Here is a 14,641-nt window from a genome sequence, read left to right as displayed (position 1 = left end):
TCATCCTGCCTGTCCCTGTCCCCACCTCATCCAGTCCCCATCTCACCTGACCCCATCCTGCCTGTCCCTGTCTTCCCTCCTCCTGTCCCCATCCCATCCTGCCTCCATCCTGCCTGTCCTCTCTCATCGATCCCCTCCTGCCTCTCCCCATCCTGGCTTGGGATCCACATCCCATGCTCCCCTCCCTCTCCATACCCCATATCCCCAGCACTCCCCCATACCCCACACCCCCAGAACTCATCCATACCCCTCAATCCTCCATCACTCCCCCCTCAAACCTCCCTCCCCATCCCAAGAAGCCAAAGTCCCCAAATCCCACAACTTTCCTTGATCCCCTTCCCACCCCTTCCCATTCATCCCATTCATGTCCCCTGTGCTGTGTGTCCAAATGGCAGTGGTGGGATGGAGCAGGAGGTGGTGATGCTCGAGGCCATCCCCAGCAGGATCAAATCCCATAGGATTTTCCCAGTATTGGCTGGATTCATCCCTTTGGGAAGGATTTTATTTGGCAGCAACAGAGCCATGAGGTCGCTGTCACCATTGGGATGCCACAACGTGTCCTTATGGGGCAGAATAAACCACCCCAGAGAGATCTGAGTGCTTTTCCCATAGGAATACAGGACAAAGCTCAGCCTGAACATGGAAAAGTGAATAGAACGGGATTAAAAATGGTAAAAACCTGGAATTCTCCCTCTGCCACATGGGAATGACACAGGAATAGAGATACCTCCAACTAAACCACCACTTGGGGGTATCTTCCCTCAGGGAATCACCTGTTCTTGGTGGCACCTTCAGCCTTCCTGCTGCTCCAAGGGGAAAACTCCTGATCCCTGATGAAGCAGCAGCATTCCCAGAGTCAGGAATCCCTTGACAGCTCCTCCTTCACCTCTTTGATGGGTGATTAAAACCCAAACGTTCATTATTACCGCAGTAAAAGCTCCACGATGCTGCGCATCCCAAGTGTCCGGTGAGGTCCCAGGGATGCAGGGCTTGGGATGCAGGGCTTGGGATGCAGGGCTCCGGGATGCAGGGCTCCGGGATGCAGGGCTCCGGGATGCAGGGCTCGGGATGCTCCCGGCCCCATTCAGGATGTGGGGATGCTCTGCTCACCGCAGCCACCGGTGCCCAGGCTGAAGAGGCAGAAGGTGATCTCCTCACAAGCACTGTGGGTGCCACACTCAAACAAGCACCCAAAGACACCACCAGGACACGCAGCCAGGTCCGAGTACCCGGCCGGGCCCTGCCGCAGCACCCATGGGTGCCACCACCCATCCTGCTCCAGCGGTGAAGGGTTCACATAGAGGCCCAGATCGCGGCGCCGGTGCCGGTCCATGGGATGGGAGTAGAGCAGCCAGGATGGTGCGGGACCGGTGCCGGTGTGGTGCGGAGAGGGGAAGCTCACCACGCTGCCCTGGCACCCCCGGGGGGGCTCAGCCAGCACCGGGCACTGCACCGGGGGCTGGAAGCACAGCCCGAGGTCGGTGCTGAGCGCCACGGACCGGCACCCATGCGGTGCCCGTGCATTGCAATAGAGCACCGGAACACCGGGATCATCCCCATGGATCTGTGCCACTTGGCACTCGCCCGTCTGCTGCCCACCGAGCAGGGCTCCCTTGTGCCAACGGTGCCCGTGGTCATCGCTGTAGAACACCAGGGAATGCTGCTGTGTAGAGCATGGCAGCGGCACCACCCCACACAGGCGCCTATGGATGTAATAGGTGTATGCCGGCACCACCAAGCGCCCCGAATCCAACCGGATACCATGACCGGGCCCCACGGCGAAGGTGGCCCAACGGGACAGGTCGGTGCCGATGGCCTCATCCGTCACGTCCCGCAGCGGGGTCCATGTGCGGCCGTTGTCGGTGCTGGTGGTGAAGCAGAGGCGAGCGGCACTGCGGCTGCACCAGAGCTGGCACCGCTCCGAGCGGCCCCGAGCCACACAGATGCAGAACAGGAAGATGGTGCCGGTGCTGGAGTCGTAAAGGGGACAGGGGCTCATGGTGCGGCGGCCGGGAAGGGTTAGAGCTGAGAGGTCCTGAATGGGGCCCCACTGTGGGAAGGAGGGGACAGAGAAGCAGGGAATGAGCCAGGTTGGAAATGCCCTTTGAGCCCATCCGGTCCAACCATCCCCAGTCCTGCCCCATAGCACCGAGGCCCCATCTCCACGGGCTGTGACCCCTTGCAGGGCCGGTGCCTGCAGCCCTGCCCTGGGCAGCCTGTTCCAATGCCTGAGCACCCTGTGGGGCAGGAATTGTTCCTCAGCTCCATCTAAACCTGCCCTGGTGCAGCTTGAGGCTGGTTCCTCTTGTCCCATCCCTTGTTCCTTGGGAGCAGAGCCCAGCCCCTCCTGGCTCCATCCTCCTGCAGCCACTTGGAGGGAGCCATCAGGTCCCCCCTGAGCCTTCTCTTCTCCATCTGAACCCCCCAGCTCCCTCAGCCCTTCCCCATCACCCTTGGGCTCCAGGCCCTGCTCCAGCTCCATTCCCTTCTCTGGCCCCATCCAGCCCCTCAGGGTCTCTCTTGCAGTGAGGGGCCCAGAGCTGAGCACAGGATTCCAGGTGCAGCCTCCCCAGTGCCCAGCACAGGGGCACAATCCCTGCCCTGGCCCTGCTGCCGCACTGGTGCTGATCCAGGCCAGGATGCTGGGGGCTGCCTGGGCACGAGCTGCTCATGTTCAGCTCCATCCATCAGCACCTCCAGCTCCTGTTCCATGGGCAGTTTCCAGCCACAATTCCCCAAGCCTGGAACGCTCCATGGGGTTGGAATGGGTTGGCTTGGAAGGGACCTTAAAGCTCCTCCAGCTCCATCCCCAACCCCTTCCACTGCAGCAGCTGCTCCAAGCCCCTGTGTCCAACCTGGCCTTGAGCACTGCCAGGGATGGGGCATCCCTGGGATAACAGCCATGGGATGCACCCATCCCTCCCAGTGATGGAGAGCACCCCTTGCTCCAGGCTGGTTTTACCTGCACCGAGGGTCCGTGCCGCCGGCCCTGCCGCAGCACCAGGTACTTGGCATCCTCATCCCTGGCTGAGGAACGCTTCTCGGCGAAGGCCAGGAACGTGGCTGCCGATGGGATGTAGAGCAGCGCCGGGATGCGGTAGGTGACCCCGCTCGCCTGCCGGAACAGCGTCTCCATAGGGGAGATAATGGGGGATCCCAATGGCGGTGCCTTGGGGGGGGGTTCCCCGACATCCTCCTGCTCCTGCTGTGTGGGACACTCAGATGTGAAGGGTTAAATGAGGGTAAATGGGGGGTCTCCCTGATGTCCCCCCCAGGATGGGGATGCAGGGATGGGGCTCACCTTGGGGCAGGAGAGGGGCTGGGACATGGTGATGCCCTGGTGCCCTCACTGGGCCCTGAGTGGGGTGGAAGGGGGGTGAGAGTGAAGCCCTCAGTGAGGTCACACAGCACTGTCCTGCCCGTCCCTGTGGGGCTCCCCTACTGCCCCCCCCCCCCCCAGAACCCATGGTCCAAGGGCCCTGCACCTGCAGGAACCCCCATTCCCATCCCCTTTAGCATCCCCCAATGTCCCAGTCCCCCCCATGCACTCCTCCATTCCCTATGCACCCCTCCCTCCTGGCTCCCCCCCACCATGTCACTTCAACCCCCCTGCACCTCCATAACACAACCCCCCCCCCCCGAGTGCATCACCCCATAGGGTCACCCGGTCACCCACACCCCCCATGCAGCCCCGTGCACCCCCATAACCCAACCCCCCCCCCCCAGCGCATCACCCCATAGGGTCATCCACACCCCCCCTGCACCCCTCCTGTCCTCTCTCCCTCCCACACCCCTGCATGCACCGATCCCCCTGTCCTCAATACCCAGACCACCCCCCCATGTACCCCCATAGCCCAACTGCCCCATGGACCCCCCCACCCTGACTCCCATGCACCCCCACCGTGCACCCCTATAGCCCAACTCCCTGCATGCACCCATCTCCCCATCATCCCCCCCCTTCACTGTACCCCCTATTCCACCCCTCCCCTGCTCGACTCCCCCATTTACCACCCGTGCACCCCCATAGCCCTACTCCCCACACTCACTGATCCCCCATACCCCCCAAGACCCGGACCCCCCTGCACCCCAGAGCCCCCTTCCCCTTCACACCCCTCCATGCACCCCCCCCCTCCCCCGTGCACCCCTAAATCCCTCATGCTCCAATCCCCCTCAGACCCAAAGCTCCCGGTCCCCCCCGTGCACCCCCATATCCCGACACCCCCCCCGTACATTCTCCCCGGTGCACCCCATAACCCAGCTCCTGCACGCACCAATTACCCCCTGCTCCCCTGTCCCCCCTATACCTCCAATGTCCCCTGTACCCCCCCATGTCCCCTGTCCCCCCTATACCCCCCATGTCCCCTGTACCCCCCTATGTCCCCTGTACCCCCCATATCCACTGTATCCCCTATACTCCCCTATGCCCCCTGTACCCCCCCATATCCCCTGTATCCCCTATACCCCCCCGTTCCCTGTACCCCCCTATGTCCCCTATACCCTCCTATGTCCCCTATTCCCCCCCATGTCGTCTGTACCCCCTCATGTTCCCTATACCCTATGTCCCCTACACCCCCCATATCCCCTATACCCCCCTATGTCCCCTATACCCCCCATGTCCCATGTACCCCCCATTTCCCCCCGCTCCTCACCCGCCGCAGCCTCCGCTCCTCCGGGGCCGCCCCGCTCCGCTCCGCTCCGCTCCGCCCCTTCCTGCCCGGTGCCGCGGGGGGGGTGGTGGCTTCGGAGCCGTTGCACGGAGCTCCCCCCCCCCGGAAGGCACCGGGGGAGCTGCGGGCCCCGTCCAGCGCCCGTTGGGTCGGTTATGGACTAAAACCAACCGAACTGACCCCAAACCGTGTCCTGCGGCCAGGGCCCGTCCATAGGAGGCGGGGATGGGGATGGGGATGGGGACGGGGATGGGGACGAGGATGGGAATGGGGACGGGAACGGGGACGGGGATGGGGACGGGAACGGGGATGGGGACGGGGATAGGATGGGATTTGGGATGGGGACAGGGATGGGGACGGGGATGGGGGTGAGGATGAGGATGGGGACGAGGGTGAGGATGAGGATGGGGACGAGGATGGGGATGAGGATGGGGCGGGGATGGGATTGGGATGGGGATGGGGACGGCGACAGAGAAGCGGCCGCACAGGGGCTGTATCGGGAAGCGCCGCGGTCGGACATAGACAAGAAGCGGATTTCTCACCCCCCTATCACATAAAAGGGTTTGTACAAACCAATCCTCTGTTCCCAACAGGATAAAGGGAACGTGTTTGTGGTGCAGATGGGTTTGTCCTGAATTCCTCATGGGAAAGGGAAGTGGGAATATTCCGCATGCAGAGAGGTAAAACGGGAGGGAGTGAGATGCCTCCTGTTGAAGTCTTCATGCACTGACCATGGGAAGGATGCTGAGGACACAGCAGTGGGTCTGACATTGGCATCCAAATAAGCTGGGACGCAAGGTTAAAAATCCTGGACTCAAGATTGAAAAGAGAGATTAAAAATCCAGGATCTGAGATGGATAAACCTGGATTTGCCATTAAAAATATGGGAACTGAGATTAAACCCCTTGGGATTCAGGAATATGGGATCTGAGACTGATAATCTTGGATTAGAGATTTAAGATCTTGGATTTTAGATTGAAAAATCAAGAATAGGAGATGAAAAATCTGAGATTTAAGATTAGAGATTAAAAATGCTGAATTTGATATTTAAAAATCTGTGATTTGAGATTAATAATCCTGGATTTTAAGATGGAAAAATTCAGGATTCAAGATGAAAGATCCTGAGCTCAAGCTTAAAAACTCTGGGATCTGATAATAAAAATACTGGATACAAGAATGAGATTTGAGATTGATCATCCTGCATTCAAGATTAACAGAATCTGGGATTCGAGAGGAAAATCCAGGACTCAAGACTGAAAAATCCTGGATTCAAGGATACAAATCCCAAACTCAGGATTAAAACCATCTGGGATTTGATGTCAAAAAGCCTGGTTTCAAGATTATAATCACAGATTCTAATCCAAGATATCCAATCTTGGATACAATATGAACCATCCCAACTCATGCAGAACAGGTTATGGGCTCAGGACAAACACGATTCCCTCTTGTCATGATGCTTTATTGGTGTTCACTGAGCGCATTCCCGGCAGCATCCCGGTCACTTGGTTTTCCTCTCCATGGCCAGGCTGTCGTGCAGCTTGGACACCTCAGGCTCATAGGCCTCCATCACCAACGTGCCATTGGTATCAAAGAACTTGGCAATGGATTTGGTGAACTCGGCTTCCCTCTGCTGCTTGGTTCTGCCGCTGATGAACGTCACCTTCAGGGTGTATTTGTCATCAAACCTGCAGGGCCAGGGAAAGCACAGCTTGAGCCTGGCTTAGCTGGGACAACAGCAAGATGAGGTTTAGATGGAGCTGAGGAGCAATTCCTGCCCCACAGGGTGCTCAGGCATTGGAACAGGCTGCCCAGGGCAGGGCTGCAGGCACCGGCCCTGCAAGGGTTCCCAGCCCGTGGAGACGAGGCCTCAGTGCCATGGGGCAGGGGTGGGAATGGTTGGACTGGGTGAGCTTAAAGGGCTTTTCCAACCTCATTGATTCCATGATTCTGTGAGGAGGAATCCTCATCTTTATTAAGGGGGAAGCCACCAGGGTGGAGGTTCCCACATGGGCACTAAGAGCTGCAGCATGTGGGTGTTCATTATAACACAGCTAAAGGTTTTATACTCCTCATGATTAACTTCTCCACCACACATTTGGTGCTTCCCTGTGATAATATCCTCTGGTGAATCACAAACTCAGCCTTACAGTGTGTGAAGGGGGCTCCAAGGATGCTGGAGAGGGGCTCTTCATCAGGGACTGCAGTGATAGGACAAGGGGTGATGGGTTCAGACTGAAACAGGGGAAGTTCAGGTTGGAGATAAGGCAGAAGCTGTTCCCTGTGAGGGTGCTGAGGCGCTGGCACAGGGTGCCCAGAGAAGCTGTGGCTGCCCCATCCCTGGCAGTGCTCAAGGCCAGGTTGGACACAGGGGCTTGGAGCAGCTGCTCCAGTGGAAGGGGTCCCTGCCTGTGGTAGGGCTGGAGCTGGAGAAGCTTTAAGGTCCCTTAATCCCAAACCATTCTATGATCCTATGAAACTGCCTGGAAGGCCACCAAGATCATGACTTGGTCCCCATTCCTTTGTGGAAAGCTCATATCCCCACTCCACAAACACTAGTATTTTCCCTTCATTTTCACTTCATTCCCTTCCCAAAACACAGCTTTTCTGCCATGGTAGCACAGGCAACCCAAAGCCATGCTGGTACCACATTCCCACTAATCCCAGGATACCGTTTGAGACTGGAGGAGAGCTGCCAAACGTCATCAGGATCCATCCCTGCGGGGTCTTTTCTGTGAGCTACAAGGAAAATGCTCTTTTCTTTATATGAGGTATAGATGGTCAGGATTCCCATCATCACAAAGTATGTGCAAGGGTAAGTTAAGGAAACTAAGGAGCTGCAACTGGAAGCAGAAATATGGCAGAGAAATTGGTTGGATCCCCTCAGACACCAGCATCTAACCACCTCTCATGATACCATGGCTCCAAACAGGCCAATTGCTCATGAACATGAGAAATTACATACTAACTGGGAGATTTTCATCAATCTTTGCCATTCCCCCAACACAAGAGGGATGTGGAGCTGTTGGAGTGAGGCCATAGGACACTATGGAGCTGCTGCGAGGGCTGGAGCAGCTCTGCTCTGGAGCCAGGCTGAGAGAGCTGGGCTGGGGCAGCCTGGACAAGAGAAGGCTCCTGAAGTGGAGACCTGAGAGCAGCTCCAGTGCCTAAAGGGGCTGCAGGAAAGCTGGAGAGGGGCTTGGGACAAGGGCCTGGAGGGCCAGGCCAAGGGGAATGGCTTGAACCTGCCCAAGAGAGGGGAGACTGCGCTGAGCTCTGAGGCAGAAGCTGTTCCCTGGGAGGGTGCTGAGGCGCTGGCACAGGGTGCCCAGAGAAGCTTCATTCTGCACGCTCATACCTGATGTGTTGCATGGGCAAAGAGCAGATTTCCCCCCTGTAACCAGACTATGGACAGAATAAACATTAAATCAACCCCAAAACAACCCCCTGAAGCTTTCAGTAGCTAATCCTCATTTTGGGATTAACACACAAAGTAGAGCAGTCTCCACACGGTCTGTGTCAGAGAGCTGATCAGCTGCCCAGGAGCTGTGACCTCTGATGTGAGCCATACTGCAGGGCTGGACCCACACATCTCCCAGATTTCCCTGTGTCACATCCAGACAGGCAGGAATTTTGCCATCACATGGAAACTATTTGATTATCAGCTGATCTCCACATCATAAGAAGTAAAGTTCCCCCAGGCCTGAAATGGGGAATACAGAGAAAAAGGGGTTTTGTGCTTTGTGGGGAATATAAACCCTTTTAGGTATAAATGCGAACATCTGTAAAGGATATGATACAACACAAAAGGCAAGAACAGGTTTGGATTCAGGAAAGGGGTGCAGGTAGTCCCAGATCAAAGCTACAATGGCAAAGAGACAGGAGATTGTGCAGATGATGAGGCGGCCGTCGATCAGGCGGAAGTTTTCCACGTACTTGTACTTCTCCAGGAGAACCTGAGGGAGAAACACGGAGCTGAGATTGTTTTGTGCTTCCCATCAATGGGATAAACTGCTTCTGGAATGGATTTAGATAAACCAGACTCAGGTACATTGATAAACTGAGCAGCAGCTTGATGCAAAATGAGTATCTGCATCATGGACGGACAAAGGAGGGGATCCTGCCCCTCTGCTCTGCTCTGGTGAGACCCCACTTGTGGCACTGGGTGCAGTTCTGGGGTCTCCAACACCAGAAGGACATGGAGCTGTTGGAGCAAGTCCAGAGGAGGCCACGAGGATGAGCAGGGGCTGGAGCAGCTCCTGTATGGAGCCAGGCTGAGAACATTGGGGCTGTTGAGCCTGGAGAAGAGAAGCTGCATGGAGACCTCAGAGCAGCTTCCAGTGTCTGAAGGGGCTCCAAGGATGCTGGAGAGGGGCTCTTCATCAGGGACTGCAGTGATAGGACAAGGGGTGATGGGGTCAGACTGAAACAGGGGAAGTTCAGGTTGGAGATAAGGCAGAAGCTGTTCCCTGGGAGGGTGCTGAGGCGCTGGCACAGGGTGCCCAGAGAAGCTGTGGCTGCCCCATCCCTGGCAGTGCTCAAGGCCAGGTTGGACACAGGGGCTTGGAGCAGCTGCTCCAGTTGAAGGGGTCCCTGCCTGTGGCAGGGGTTGGAAGTGGATGATCTTATGAGCCTTTCCAACCCAAAGCATTCCATGATTCCATGATCAGGGGTTACCTTTTTGGCAGAGTCGTCCAAGGAATTTTTCACAGCTGAACCGTCCCATTTGTCAATTTTCACTGGTTTGTCATCAATCTTCCACTGCAATAGAAACAAAAGGGAGTTAAAAACAGAAGTGGCTTTTTGTTTTAATATTGTGGCACAAGCACAAAGATGGGAGACAACCCAGACAACAGCTGCCTGGTTGGGATAACCGGACCAGAGATGGGAAGGATCCATTGGGTTACAGCCCCCCAATGTGTGTCGCAGCCACCACCACCTCAGCACCATCCTACCCATTACCTTTATGGATTCAAGCTTTTAAACCTTGTCACAGACACCTAAAAAGTGACTTTTTACATCAGTTTGACTCTAGTTTTGGTTCTGTTTGCTGCAGAAAGCATCAGTTAGGACTTAACTCTTGCCTTTGAATGCATTCCTGCTTTCCAGCCAAGCTGTGGCAAACACTCTTTGGGGGTTGATGACAGAAGGAAGAATTTCAAGGCCCCCTTAAGAATACAGGTACAAGAGAATCCAAATGCACCAAAAGAAATGAAGTTTCAGTCCAACCATCCTCCAGAATGAAACCAAGGCCTCCGCTGCTTTTCTAGATCCATGTTTTCCACACAAACAGGTCCTTTATCAATCATGACAGTCAGATGCAAGAGCTCAGTTCCTCAAAAGGGCTCTTTTTCCCTGGAATGATATTATTTGTGGTGGTATTATCCCTTTTAGCCACAGTTGGACATGGGAGTTTGAGCCCTGTGTGTTATTTCAACCAGTTGAGTGACTGGAGCTAGAACTTAACTGCTGTTAGAAGCAATCCTCAACTCCACTCATGGTATTTCCTGCTGCTGAACCTCCCATGTTGGGTTTATTAACTACCAAAGAGCTCATTTCCCTTCCCTGGCAGGAGACAGACTGGGAAAGAGCTTCCAGGTCAGGAACGTACAAAGTACTTTATGTGGATCCAGAGCAGGAATTCTGGCTGGATTCTTGCTCTCTGTCCCACACCACCTGACACTGGAATGGCTGGATAACATTGGTGATATTTAACTGACCCAGATCTCTCACAGAGAACCAGCACTTTAAGGGCAGATGTAAAGCCCACATGACACATGTTTTGAGATAAAGCTGTTACTGGGAGATAAAAAGAACCTAATCTTAGGCTATCTGAAACAAGGAGCTGAAGCAGCAGTTCCTCAGCTCTTGAGGTTCCTTGTGACTGAGGCTGTGCTGACTCAAGACAGGAACAGCTCCATAATCCAAACTGCTGCTGCTGCTTCTCTGCTTCTTCCAGGCTGATCTGCAGGACCAAAGAGCTGGGAGAGGCTGGGATGCTGCACTGGCAGAGATTTGGCTGCTGCCACCAAGTGCTCACCCTCAGACAGAGGAATCAGAATCCCAGGTTGAAGGGACCTCAAGGATCATCTGCTTCAACACTTCCAGGCACAGCATGACCTACACTAGATGTCCAGCACCTTGTCCAGCCCAATCTTAGCAGTGTTCATCATTGGGGAGTCACCATTTCCACAGGGAGATTATCCCAATGGCTGCTTGTTCTCACTGGGAATGATTCTCCTGCTGTGTCCAGTGGGAATCTCCCAGCAGTAACTTGTGCCCATCACCCCTTGGCTTTCCCATGGACTCCTTGTCCAAAGGGAGCCTCCATCTCCTCTGCAGCCTCCTTTACCTCCTGGCACATGGCTCAGGGCTCCCGGAGCCTTCTCTTCTCCAGCTGAACAGTCTCAGCTCTCTCAGCCTTTCCTCACTGCTGCCCTTGAACCATCTTTGAGGCCCTTCCAGGGACCCTCTCCAGCCTTCATCACTGCTTGGGTCAGTAAACCAGCGCTGCCTGGCTGTGGAGGGAAGGTGAAGCTGCCCCCATGTCCCATGGAGCCTGGCAGATGCAAACACATCTGCTCCTCCAGTTGGTGCATGGTGCTTTGCAACCAGTTTTCATTCTGAGCACTTCCAAAGGCTTCAAAACAAAGCTCGGGTTTTCATGCCAGCCTGATGGAGGGGAAAACCCCATCAACCAGTTCTAAACAGCTTTTCAGTTTGGATGTTTGGACTCCTGCAGTTTAAAAACCAAGTGGAAGGTTATTACACTTGTCCTGAGCGTATCCTGTACCTGATGGGAAGCAAATATGATGTTCTACAGCCAGAAAGTGGATTTAGCACCCATGTAAGAACAAGGCTTTAAAGGAAAAGCTGAAGTACAGGCAGTGGTGTACTCAAAACTAAAGAATGAAATCAGAAATGCAGTTTCAGAAAGCCACAAACCCAATCTGACACCAGAAGTAACTGTGTGAGTACAGAAGCTGCCTGCAGCAGGCGAGATTCTCCTCTTATCTCCAAAAGCAGGGACAGCAGTACAGCATTTGCAGCAGACACTGCAGGATTGGAGCCATCACCTTCATTTAAATCCCTTTCCAAAGCTCCCTCACAAGCAGCAGGAGGGGAAAATCCTACAGGAGAAATTCCAAGATGCTCACATCATAAAGACATAGCACAAACTTTGCTATATTTTCCCCTCCTACCACTGCTGTCAGCCTCATTTATGTCAAGTTTAGCCTGCAACAGCTTCTGGGGATTACAGTCATAAATAAGTCATACAGTAAAAAAAGGTTTGTTATTACTGCAAGAGGAACATCAATGCAGACTATACAAACTCCTCAAGGGGAATAATCTTTCTGCATCTCATCTGTGCTTTTTATTACAAGGATGGTAAAAAAGGAACCTCCCTTCCTAAAACTTAGAGTCAGAAACACTTCTAACCAGGACACACAATGCTGTGGCTGAGGGAGGATGGAAGAGCCTCAGCACATGATGCACAGCACCTCCCTCGAGGCTCCAACCCACAGGTCTCCTATAAACCCCAAGATAACAGTGACATGGCACACCATGAGCCTGGCCTAAATGAGATGTGGAAGTGGCAGAGGTCAGCTCCCTCCTCTTCCTCCTGAAGGAAGAGCTGTAGCAAACTCCAGTGAGCCAGTGTGGCTGTTCTCAGCTCCAAGCTGCTCAGCCTCTTGCTTGGAGGAAGAAACCCTGGGCCTCTCTCTTCCCAGATCACCTCTGCTGCCTGGCTGCACTCACAGACAACATCCTCCAGCAGCAGAGAGCAGCTTCTGTGGCACAGGAGCAGAGGGAAGTCACTGAGCTGGCAGTGGTTTTAGTCCTGGAGCCTTGCAAAGCCTTCCAAGGTTTTACTCCAGTAGCAGCAGTGTGGTTGGTAACTCAGTGTGCTACTTGGGTGAGATCATCAGGGGTTTGAGGGCTGTGGCCACTGCTGTGCTGTGAATTCGGAGGGTGTGTGCTCTTAGGGGTCCTGGTTCAGGGATGAGAGGTCAAGAGGAGCTACTTGGTTATCACAAACACTTAAAGACACTTAAAGAACTTAAAGAACACTTAAAGAAGGACAAAAATGAGGTTAGTTCAACCACAGATCTCCCTGAGCTCACCTTGGTTTAGCTTACTTGTGAAGGACAAGATAGCCTGAACAAGCAACCTGTCCATAAAAGCCTTGTCAATAACCCATCATTTCTCTGTCTGGGAAAAGCCTGAGCAAGTTATGCACCTAAGGCCACAATTCTCCAGTTAAATCCTCAGCAATATATACACCAGCTCACAGAAGTGACTGGAGTTCATTGAAGTCATCCAGGGAGAGGAAATAAAGGCACATAGATCGGTATGGTGACAGAGGGAAAAGCAGTCAGAACGTTACCAAGCGTGTGTATGTATTTCAGGTGGAAGCCCTGCTGAAACTATCGATGGTTTCTCACTGAAGGCTTCAGCTCCTGCACCAAAATTGTGTTTCCTTTACCTACAGCTCCTCCTCCTCCTGAAATAACCTGAGAATCCACAGAACAAGGCAGCAGAATGGCTCCAACGCATGATGCTTCCCGGAGTTCTTCAAGTGGAACCACAAAACACTTGTCATTTCAAAACCAAAAGCTGAGCACATTGCAGAAGGAAATATTTCATAAGCACAACTTCCCCTAAAGCATCCTCTCAACAACTTGATCTGCTGCTTTAAAGAAAAGCCACCAAACTCTTAGGGATGGGAAGGATAACATCACCTTAAACTGAGGCAAGAAAACTGTTGCCTTTAGGAGTTATGAATATACACATATTGATGAAAACCAAAGTGTTGTCAATTGCAGGCAGCTCTGGTTTGAAGTTCAATGAAAGATGTCAAATAAAATGCCCTGAATCCCAGCCCAGTTTGGGTTGAAGGGAGCTTAAAGCTCCTCCAGCCCCAACCCCTGCCATGGGCAGGGACCCCTTCCACTGGAGCAGCTGCTCCAAGCCCCTGTGTCCAACCTGGCCTTGAGCACTGCCAGGGATGGGGCAGCCACAGCTTCTCTGGGCACCCTGTGCCAGCGCCTCAGCACCCTCCCAGGGAACAGCTTCTGCCTTATCTCCAACCTGAACTTCCCCTGTTTCAGTCTGAACCCATCACCCCTTGTCCTATCACTGCAGTCCCTGATGAAGAGCCCCTCTCCAGCATCCTTGGAGCCCCCTTCAGACACTGGAAGCTGCTCTGAGGTCTCCACGCAGCTTCTCTTCTCCAGGCTCAACAGCCCCAATGTTCTCAGCCTGTCGTAACAACAACAACAACACCAACAACAGCCTCCAGGTGTTCAGTTCCAGCTATCAGACTATTTGACACCACAGAGAGCAGCACCGAACACCCGAGCCCTGCAAACCGAGCCGAGCTCACACCCACAATACAACCACGTTCCTTTAAACCACCGATTGAAGACCGGGCTTCGCAGCAAGCTCTGTTCTACCGACGGACACCTCCGTCCCCCTCAGCACCACCTCCGTGGCACCAGCACCGCAGGGCACGGCTGTGGCCGCGGCTCAGCGCAGCCAGGCCGGCAGCGAGAAGGGAACCCGAGCCCCGAGGGTTCCCAAGGTCCCTGCCGGACGTGCTCGTCCTCAGACCGATTCCTCCTCCCTCCTTCCCCCGGGGCCTCCTCTGCCGTTCACGGCCCGGTTGCTGAGGGGAGGCTGCGGCTGAGGCGGCGGATGCACCTCAGCACTGAGGGGGCCCCATTGAGGCCCGGGAGGAGGGGGTATGACACCTGTGGGATAACAACGGGACCTGGGGGATGACACCGAGGGGATAACAACGGGAAGGGGTCAGGGATGTGGCTGGGATCGGATGGGATCGAGAGGGATCCAGTGGGATCGGGTGGGATGCGGCCGGTACCTTGTCGAGCAGCCCGGTCCTGCCGCCTTTGGCCGCCATCTTGTCCCCGCCCTCACGGCGCGGCGTGCGCGCTCCTGAGTGGCTGCGCGCGGGG

The 14,641-nt window shown here is 54.7% G+C and overlaps 2 protein-coding genes across 2 annotated transcripts; both read right to left on the bottom strand.

Annotated features, from left to right (window-relative positions):
* Window positions 1-418: 418 nt before the first annotated feature.
* NEU3 (neuraminidase 3) lies at window positions 419-3,328 on the bottom strand. Its single transcript, XM_034072802.1, has 3 exons — window positions 3,302-3,328; window positions 2,963-3,205; window positions 419-2,050 (listed from the first exon to the last, which is right to left on the bottom strand). Exons 1-3 carry the CDS (start codon window positions 3,326-3,328, stop codon window positions 1,085-1,087), a joined length of 1,236 nt encoding a protein of 411 aa, XP_033928693.1. The 3' UTR covers window positions 419-1,084.
* Window positions 3,329-6,105: 2,777 nt separating this feature from the next.
* SPCS2 (signal peptidase complex subunit 2) lies at window positions 6,106-14,622 on the bottom strand. Its single transcript, XM_034074569.1, has 5 exons — window positions 14,548-14,622; window positions 9,342-9,425; window positions 8,460-8,620; window positions 7,337-7,471; window positions 6,106-6,352 (listed from the first exon to the last, which is right to left on the bottom strand). The coding sequence occupies exons 1-5, from the start codon at window positions 14,584-14,586 to the stop codon at window positions 6,166-6,168; spliced, it is 606 nt and encodes a 201-aa protein (XP_033930460.1). The 5' UTR covers window positions 14,587-14,622; the 3' UTR covers window positions 6,106-6,165.
* Window positions 14,623-14,641: the final 19 nt, after the last annotated feature.

The sequence above is a fragment of the Melopsittacus undulatus genome, chromosome 2 (genome assembly GCF_012275295.1).
Source record: "Melopsittacus undulatus isolate bMelUnd1 chromosome 2, bMelUnd1.mat.Z, whole genome shotgun sequence".
Lineage (NCBI taxonomy): Eukaryota > Metazoa > Chordata > Aves > Psittaciformes > Psittaculidae > Melopsittacus > Melopsittacus undulatus.
The sequence above is the reverse complement of the archived record's forward strand: the minus strand, read 5'-3'. Positions and strand labels throughout refer to the sequence as shown.

Coding starts and splice junctions, on each gene's coding strand:
- NEU3 (XM_034072802.1), bottom strand. CDS start 3,328: ATGTCCCAGCCCCTCTCCTGCCCCAAG. Junction 3,206..3,301: donor AGCCCCTCTCCTGCCCCAAG/GTGAGCCCCATC, acceptor TGTCCCACACAG/CAGGAGCAGGAGGATGTCGG. Junction 2,051..2,962: donor GGCACGGACCCTCGGTGCAG/GTAAAACCAGCC, acceptor TCCTTCCCACAG/TGGGGCCCCATTCAGGACCT.
- SPCS2 (XM_034074569.1), bottom strand. CDS start 14,586: ATGGCGGCCAAAGGCGGCAGGACCGGGCTGCTCGACAAG. Junction 8,621..9,341: donor TGGACGACTCTGCCAAAAAG/GTAACCCCTGAT, acceptor TTTCTCCCTCAG/GTTCTCCTGGAGAAGTACAA. Junction 6,353..7,336: donor CTCTCCTCCAGTCTCAAACG/GTATCCTGGGAT, acceptor CTGGCCCTGCAG/GTTTGATGACAAATACACCC.